General features: G+C 37.5%; 2 protein-coding genes across 2 annotated transcripts in view; both read left to right on the top strand.

The window, feature by feature from the left end:
- The first annotated feature begins 5,449 nt into the window (after positions 1–5,449).
- On the top strand, positions 5,450–8,455 carry LOC133186998 (uncharacterized). Its single transcript, XM_061322373.1, has 4 exons — positions 5,450–6,026; positions 6,213–6,580; positions 6,730–7,472; positions 7,685–8,455. Exons 2-4 carry the CDS (start codon positions 6,289–6,291, stop codon positions 8,453–8,455), a joined length of 1,806 nt encoding a protein of 601 aa, XP_061178357.1. The 5' UTR covers positions 5,450–6,026; positions 6,213–6,288.
- Positions 8,456–8,780: 325 nt separating this feature from the next.
- Positions 8,781–9,735, top strand: part of LOC133186996 (uncharacterized) — a 1,077-nt gene continuing 122 nt past the window's right edge. Inside the window, exon 1 of the mRNA XM_061322372.1 lies at positions 8,781–9,735. This exon is cut by the window's right edge and continues 122 nt beyond it. Within this exon, the coding sequence (XP_061178356.1) occupies positions 8,781–9,735 (955 nt within the window).

Below are 9,735 nucleotides of genomic sequence, written 5' to 3'. Positions count from 1 at the left end.
AAGACCATTCACACAAAAGCTTTTTTATGTTAAAGCAGCTATAATCACCTCGTTTTTCTTTTTAACATCGGGCTCGATGCTATATGATGTTCTAGAAGTTTCCGTCAATATTACGATCGGTGAATGACGAAAATAATCTGCACATTTTCCTTTTTAATCGGGTATCACAACTTATTTCCTTTATATCATTTAAATCAAGTTTTGATTGAATAATAAAGTGATGACGTTTTATGAAATAAATAAACGATTGCTTGTTGTCAGTTTCATTAAAAATTGCCAGTAACTTAGATCCGCCAACCGGAAACGCCACCGTACTCACGTTTTTGCTATTTCATGGCTGTTTATAGAAAATAAAAGTAGACTTTTAATTTAATGTACGATACTTACAATGCAAGTGAAATCTAAATATAGTTTACGGACATCATCTTGTATCGTGTGTATTCTCAGAGGAGTAAGTAAGAACTCTGGTGCACCCGTTTCGGAGTTTATTTGCAAAATTTATTAATTTATAAGTATAGATTCTATTTAATAAGAAAATGGATATGTATTACTATCAACGTTCTATCTCAAGATGTTGCATCAACAACTAAACTTTTGAAAATATAAAATTAGCAATTCAAAGAGTATTTTAATTAACTTGAAAAGCAGTCAATATATTTGTATCATTTTCAATCCAAATTGAATTAAAATATTCATGCTAACGATGTTTTGTGTCAAACCGCTGAATTTTTTAAAATAGCTCATTTATTTATTTTTTTTTTTCACTGAATACCAAACAGTTGCCGTGCATTACAAATCATTACAGTAACAATTAACCCTAAATGACAATCTCATTTGGGGATCCAGAAATTCCGGATATGGAAAGCAACTAAAAGATATATTCTTTTTAAAAGAATGAAATGGGCAGTAACTAAAATCAATGAATATCAAGGATCAATGAATGATAATACATGAAAAAAGTAAACTTTCCAAACTTAAAAAAAAAAGAAAAAAAAAAACAAAACAAAAAACAAAACTAAAAATCCTATTTCCTGCGAGGGGGAGGGGTACTTAACGTTTTAGTATATATATATATATATATTTAATTTTTCTTTCAAATGCTAGAATTTGGTTTTGTTTGACTGTACAGCACACAAATTGGGGGGAAGGGGGGGGGGGGGCAGGCAGGATCGACATCAAAATTTACATATGAAAACAACACCAAAATACTATTCTTAGAAAAAAGGGACACCCCCGGCCCCTCCGCATACTACGGGTCTGAAATATAATTATTATTCGAAATTAAATGCAGATAACATATCTAGCCAGACAGTTAATTTTTTATACATATTAAAACAAAAAGAGAGAGTACATGTACATGTAAATTAATGGAATATAAAATATTTTTTTTTTATAATCCGGAGGAAAAGATCCCTGTAATAAGCCACATTTCCCTAATAAGCGTCACCTAAAATGATTTATAAAGGGTGTTGCTAAAACGCGGAACGGAAAACTGAACCGAAAGCGGAACGGAACGGAAAACGAAAAATTTGTTTTTCACTATGCACAGGAATAATTCAGACATAGGAAGCACTATTCCTTATCTAATATATGTAGTTCATATCTAATTAAAAGTTATCGTAACAATGTGATTTATTCATGATTTTCCCCCTCAAAACATGTGGCATATACATGAAATGGTCAATAAATGCAACATTATAACGCTAGATGGTACAATGTACAGGTAGGCGAACACGAGTTATCGTTCATAGAACGAGTTATCGTTCATTATGTAGTTAAATCTATTCACTCGTACGTGGAATATTCGACATGTGTTAAAATAAATGTATACGGAAATAAATGAAATATTCTTAATTAATATTAATATTCACAGGTAATTTACATTTATTTCACTAGCAATTTACAATTGATAATTATATATTAAGTCGTACAGGTAAAAGTAGAAACACTAATCCATATAAACAATGTATCCATTTGAATTAATCATCAAATATGGATAAATTGATGACAAGCGTGGATTTATTCAAATTTCAAATTCAAAATAAAATTCGTTGAACTATATTATTTTTTTTTTCAATATTCATTTGTATTTCGATTGATGCAATGTTTATGTGTATTGGGAATAGAAAATCCGGGGGGGGGGGGGTGTTATTATCCCCTACAAACAGGCACGTATCGTTACAAATGAACATTTAAAAAAACATGTCTAGAGGCTGCTTTAAGATCCCGCCCCCATTTTTCCAGCCAATCCAACCCTGATGACCTATGCTCGGCATTTAGGTCCATTGAGCAGTGAGGGATCTTTTTCGTGCCAGCACCTAGTGGGATACAGGACCTCGGTTTATATGGTCTCATCCAAAGGACCGGTCTCCACGTCCCGCAGTGGACCAATTCGAACCCGCGACGTAAGGATCAACTCCTTACTCCGCGACTCTAGAGCAGACGCTCTTACAACGCCCCATGCAGGCGACGATTCCATAATTGAAAGATGGATTTTTTTTTAAATCGACTCAGTTGTAAGATAGAAATTACTGTAGTATTATTATTTTTTATTTTAATAATATACTCATACCTGAACTACTACTGAGAAATATGCCTATATTAGTAAAGAAACATTTTCTATCTTCTTTTGATTTCAAAAGTTCTTTTTTATTTTATTTTACCTGAATGTCTTATTTAGCGCCAAGATTTTATTTTCACACAAAACTCACGGTTTACCGAGGTATATCCGAACGCGATACAGCAGGACATTTGTTAATCTATCAACTTATATTCCTCGTCATTTGCTACTCCCAATTTTTCTAGCTCATGTACATTTCACACTAGGTGATTTCGAGCTATTTTTTTCCTGGAAAGTACAAATATATTTATTTCTAAACAATGCACCTAATTTCTCTACCTATTTTTGACAGGTATCAGATTAATGTTAGACATTTGTTTGTTTGTTTAACGCCCCTTCGAGATTGTTCACTCATATTGAGACACCAGCATTTACCGGTGGAGGGCTGCAAATTTAGACCTGAACTTGGCACTCAGGACCTTTTTAGCAGTGAGGGATTTTTTTCTTCTACCTCGACTCGGGACTTCTGTTTATACCGTATCGTCCGAAGAACCAATCTCTACGTCCCGTGAAGTGAATGGAACTCGGGCGACAATTTAAACTGATGTTATAGATGTCATTATCCCAAAATCCCTGAATTATGTATCATCTGAGAGTACCTCATAAAATACGCTTAACCTACATCGCACAAACATAGGGATACTGTCTTGATCCCAGATGGTTTTCTCCAAGCTATCCGTACCTTTAAACCAGCTAAAAACTAGCATAATATACACTATTCACCTATATATTTTGGACAGTCCCAGATTAATTAACATTGCAAGTAGTGGAGTGGGCGCATTTAGATTGCCATTCAAATTTCGCGCCAATGACGTTATCAAACTTTTGACCAATCAGAAGGCAGCATTTGAATTTTGGTCACGTGACCCTACATTGGAAGGCGGGAAAACCAGAATTTTAAATCTCCTATGTTTAGCCCTGGGGTCAAGGGCAAAAATTAAAAAAGTTACTCGAAGGGTAGGGTGCGACATATCAAAGGAAAGGTCTTGACGAAGAGTGGTCATCCCAGGGGTGGTCCGGGGTCATTAAGTGCAGAATCAAAAAGTTACCCAAAAGGTATCGTGTGACATATCAAATGGAAGGTCTCAACGAGTAGAGTTAAGACTGGGGGAGGGGGGACCGGAGTCATGAAGTACAAAATGAAACACGTTACCAGAATAGTATCATGTGACATATCAATTGGATTTTTTCCAAGAGTAGAGTGCGGTCCTGGGGTAGTCAACCCACCCACCCCCCTCCTCAACTATTTGTTCCAGCAACGATTAAATACCACCTCATTAATAAATTAACAATTGTAAATAATAGAACCGCACACTATACATAAAGGGGATTTTTGTAGCCCTTACTGGGAGTTTTTCGTGACGTAAACAGGGAAATTACCTTCGTCTTCGTACACCAAGGTGACTAAAGATTCTATTGAAAATTCATTTGAATAGAGATTTACTCGACCGAAATACTACGAGGTAGAGACATGTCTATCTCGACCTCGCAACGGAGGTATTCAAGTAGAAACATGTCTCAATGAACTTGGGCATTTAAATGCTTGTATTTAATCAGTAAAAAGAAGGATACACCATAGGTTTATTTAAAGGTTTATTTAGAGATAGACACATTCAATTGAAAAAAAACTACGGGTAAGAACATGTATATATATATATATCTACACACCGTGACCAAAAATAACGTGTAGAAACATGTCTCAATGCATTTAAATGTCTGGTGTATTCACACATCGTAGATTGAAAGTCTATTATCCCCAACCAGTTGTAACAATACTGGTACAACCATGCGTAAAAGTACATTGATAAGAAAGGGAAGTGAAATACAGTTGTGAAATTTTGTTATATAAACCCCCTCCCTATAATTACACCAAATATAAAGCGAATGTGATTAATTAAAAGTAGCCAAAGCTTTTCCTTTACGCTTGGATGGTGCGTCAATCATTTATTTATAGATATACATGTCTCAACACGTACAGTCCATTTTGATCTTTCATCCGTCTTAAAGTAAGTTTTTATAAGGGGTAATCAATAGCTAATCTCTCAAGTGAGACGGTCGCAAGGTTCGGTGTGACCTAGATTTTTACAGGGGGAATATACAATAGCTAATCTCTCAATAGAGATACAGATGACCGATTTTTATAAAAGAAACGACGACAAACGATTATCAAGAATAAAACTATTGATGGAGACAATCAAAGAGGGTGCACAAAAGGTTAAAAATGAATTGAATGAGTGGTTTTATGTGTGCAATGACCAGGGTAGTCAATAGAATGAACTCAATTGATATGTTTCTATGGAAACAAAATATGATTTTCGGTATGTATGACATGTCACAATAGAGGGATCCACTACAGGAGGAGTTAAAATTAATTAATACTTTTAATGATCATATAGTAACCAATCGTTTCACTTGTTTTCTGTTTGTTTCCATGACGACTTTAGAATAATATATAAAACGGAATCTAGATACTGGTGCGTCATAAATCATACAGCACCCTAACGAGTAACATATGGAAATTAACACGGTTGCTATTTTATTCTTTGGAATTTAATTTCTTTCTAAGGTAAGAAATCTATACACACACTTTCGATAAATATTCAACTGGAAAAGATAGCGGTTCTTAGTTTTACACTTGATTTGATGAAATATGACACGTATAAACTTGATTATTTATTTTGTTGTATAGTATCATGACTCGATAGTGTTTACAAAAGCTCGGTAGAGTAAGCAGGGAATTTACTACAAATCTCGTTCCCACGTGACCGTTTAAAAATATTCAACCTATCACAGAATTCTCATAAGTGTCATTATATATATCCTAAAATTTAGCAACCTTGTTTTAAAGAGAAAATCTATATTTACTAACAATGATTTAGAAATAAGTTTCAAATAAAAACGAATCCATTATTATTGTATAGTACTTAATGACAAACCTTAAAGAACAGGTACTACTGATACCGTTTACATAAACATATTTGTTTATTGTAGGATATGGAAGGTTACAGATGTGACGTTTGCGGGAAAAGGTTTGCAAGGGAGGATAATCTTGCACAGCACAGAAAAAAGCATAATCTGTCTCAATGTCCAGATTGTCCTCAAGCCTTTACAACAGAGAATAATTTAGAATTACATCGCTATCACCGTCATGGTCAATCTGGAAGCGGGAAAAAGAGAACAAACGAATCTCCTCAATCCGGACCTTCAATGAAAAGACGAATTACCAAGATGGATGACCCTACAGAAAACTACAGAGTTACTCCTCTTGGTGAACAAAAAATGCGGAAATTTAACACCACGGCAAACAGATATCGAGTGCACTTTCAAGACCTGGAAATCAGGAATCTACCTAATATTTTACAAAGTCTGCGTCGCCTCTTTTCCTCGATGATTAAAGATTTGACAGGTATAAATACTTTCACTGACCATGGGTATTGCACTGGTAAAATAAATTTATGAAACAACTTATTTTTAAACACCCTTGAACAAAGTTGGACAATAAAACATGTCTTCTCATCCAACATTTGTTATAGATGTCTCCCGTTTAAATAAATGCATCAGGTAAAATTTCTAGAGATGTTTTTTAAAACAGGATTCATGGACTCCAGAGACTTAATCGCTTAACTGTGCATTGTCCAGAGCTGGATTACCCCATAAGTTTACCCTTCATGCGGGTTGCGCAGCTATCGGCGGATCGTCTTCTCACCGAAACAGAGCGTGTGCTGCAGTCTTATGAAGAATTTGTCGTAGATCAGTCATTAGAAATTGAACTGATCCATGTCAAACTGCCCTCTGGAAAAGGACATAAAAAGAAAAGCTGCGTTGACCTTGAAAAGTCGCTGAAAGAAAAGAGAAGCTTCATCAAGATTATCAATAGAGACCATTTATGTTGTGCAAGAGCCATTGTGACGGCCAAAGCTAGAATTGACAACCATCCAAAATGGAATTCGATACGAACAGGTTTGACCTTATATAATACGTGGTATTCATTTGAAGAGAAAAGATATCCATCGTATTTCATATGTTATGTTTTTCTGACATGTCTTATTATTTACCACTTGTTCATAAAATGAAATGTGCATCCTGAACTGTCTTCTCCTATGCATCAGGTTTAAGTATACAGAGAACCCTGGCCGAAGACTTGCACAAAATTGTCAATGTGCCTTTACGGCAGTGCGATTTGGATGACGTGAAGGCCTTTCAGTTGACGTTGCCTGGATACCAGATCCACGTTGTCTCTAAAGATTGTTTCAATGCCATCGTGTACCAAGGCCCAGATGCAGAGAAGAAGATCTACTTGTATCATCACAACAATCATTATGATGTAATCACTACGATGTCGGGGTTCTTAAACAGAAATTATTTCTGTCAGAAATGTCAGAAAGGATTTAACACTAAAGAAAAGCATATCTGCAATGAACCATGCTATCTATGCCACAAATGCCATGACGACCAATCAGAAGACTGGCAGTATTGTTCCACATGCAATCGTCATTTCAAGAACACGACCTGTTTCCAGCTTCACGCTGAACTGTCGTCTCAAGGCAATTCCACGTGTCATACGTATTATCGTTGTAGTCAGTGTTCTACCACAGTGAACAAAAACAAATCGAAGCAACCGCACGTGTGTGGAAACAAATACTGTGACACTTGTAAAATGTTCATGTCCAAAGATCACGTGTGTTATATGAAAACCACGGCAGAGGAGGAAGCAACCAAGCTGTTGAAAAGAAAAAGAAAGAAAAGGGTCGATGAAGATGACGATGTGAAAAAATGGATCTTCTTTTACTTTGAATGCACGCAAGACGAGATGATTCATTGCAACGACGGCTACCAACCACAACAGCAAATCGTATGTGGAAATTGCAACCAATCTGACTGCCATACAAATCCTTGCCAACAAGGATACATTCCGAAAAAGACGACAGTTTGCAAAAATTGTCATAAACCATCCTGTGGTTCCTTCCGACACGTTCCCAATCTATGTGTCGTACATAAGGTGTGCGAAGAGAATGCATTGACGAAGACGAGAAGGACCATCAAAGCTTCTGTGACATATGCCAGTACAAAGAGCGAATATTCAAGGGCCCCAATACACGTGACGATTTCTGTAAATGGTTGTTTTCGGAGGAAAACGAAGAATCGCGTATTTTCTGTCATAACTTTCGAGGGTACGATAGCTTTCCTATCGTTAGCTATATGTACGAAAATGCCATCTTGCCGGAGGTGATCATGAATGGATCGAAATTCATGAGCATAAAGGTGCCTCACCTGAAGATGAAATTCATCGACTCTACGAATTTCATTCCAATGGCTCTCTCTAAAATCCCAAAGGCTTTCAATCTTTCCGAATTGGCCAAAGGATACTTTCCTCATCTCTTCAACAAACGCGAAAATCAACATATCATCCTTGATCGGCTCCCTGACATGAACTACTATAATCCGGAAGGTATGATGCCAGACGATCGTCAAAATTTTATGTTGTGGTATGATGAACATAAGAACGACTCTTTCCATTTCGAAGAAGAGATTACCAAATATTGCCGATCGGACGTGGATATTTTGAGAAGAGGATGTCTGAAATTTAGAATGATTTTCATGCAGATGACATCCAGAAATGGTGAGGAAGGCATTGATCCTTTTGCTCACTGTATTACGATTGCTTCTGCCTGCAACTTGGTGTTTCGGAAATTGTTCTTAGAGGAAAGATCTATAGGTATTATACCACCACAAGGGTATAGACCGATGGACAAACAGTCCTTCAAAGCCATGCAGTGGATAAAATACCATGCTTTTCAAACAAACGTAGAGATTCAACATGCAGGCAATAAGTGAGAGAGGGTGATTGGACCTCTCCCTTACAACCTAGAGACGCCTTTTTCGGCGGTAGAACCGAAGCCTTTAAACTGCATGCCCAGGCAGATGAAGACACCAGTATCAAATACTTTGATGTGACTTCTCTTTATCCCTTCATCAATAAAACGGGCAAGATTCCATTGGGACGTCCCCACATCGTGACCGAAAATTTTAACCTGCTTCAAAAATACGAAGCCCTCATCAAATGCCGCATCCTTCCATCCTTCCATCAAAGCATCTATACATGCCAGTCCTTCCATCGAAAATCAACAATAAGCTCCAGTTTGGCCTCTGTCGAACGTGCATGGAGAAACAAATACAGACCTGTGAGCACAACGATCGGGAAAGGATGATCACTGGAACCTGGGTCACCGACGAGGTCAAAAAAGCCGTAGAAAAGGGTTACGTGATGGATAAGATTTTCGAAGTGTGGCATTTCGATCGCATATCACAATACCATCCACTAACAAAATCGGGCGGAGCATTCACCGACTATGTCAATACATTTCTCAAAATGAAGCAAGAGGCATCCGGTTGGCCAAAATGGTGTCAAACGGAAGCAGACAGATACAAGTACATAGAGGAATATCACCAAAGAGAAGGAATTCGTCTCGAATATGCTAACATCGTATCGAACCCAGGTCTCAGAGCGCTGGCAAAACTGATGCTCAACAGTTTTTGGGGTAAGTTCGGTCAGCGAGAAAACATGCCCAAAACAACATACGTGACCGATCCCTGCGAATATTTCGATATGTTGACTGGCAATCGCCAACAGGTCAAAGACGTCAGCTATGTGTCCGAAGAAATGGTACGACTCCAGTGGGTCTTAGACGATGATTTCGTGGAGTCCAGCGGCCGAACCAACGTCGTCATCGCAGCGTACACTACGGCACAGGCTCGTCTAAAATTATACTCCTGTCTGGAAAAATTAGGCGACCGGACTCTATATGCTGACACAGATTCGGTCATCTTCACCGCACGGACGGGGGAATGGTCGCCGCCTCTGTGTGATTACTTGGGGGACATGACAGACGAGACCCCCGGTAAGAAAATCCTTTCCTTTGTCACCGGTGGACCGAAAAATTATGCGTATACCGCCCAAGACCAAGATGGGAAGATAAGTACCTGTTGCAAAGTTAAAGGCATCACATTGAATTACAAGAACAGTTTGGATATCAACTTTGATACAATCAGAAATATGATCACCTCCAGCGAAGCGTCTGTCGTCACGGTCCGGAACGATTACAAAATTGCCCGAG

The sequence above is a fragment of the Saccostrea echinata genome, unplaced genomic scaffold, assembly GCF_033153115.1.
Source record: "Saccostrea echinata isolate AGI-Se365-2 ecotype Australia unplaced genomic scaffold, CSIRO_AGI_Sech_v1 ptg000014l, whole genome shotgun sequence".
NCBI lineage: Eukaryota > Metazoa > Mollusca > Bivalvia > Ostreida > Ostreidae > Saccostrea > Saccostrea echinata.
The sequence above is the reverse complement of the archived record's forward strand: the minus strand, read 5'-3'. Positions and strand labels throughout refer to the sequence as shown.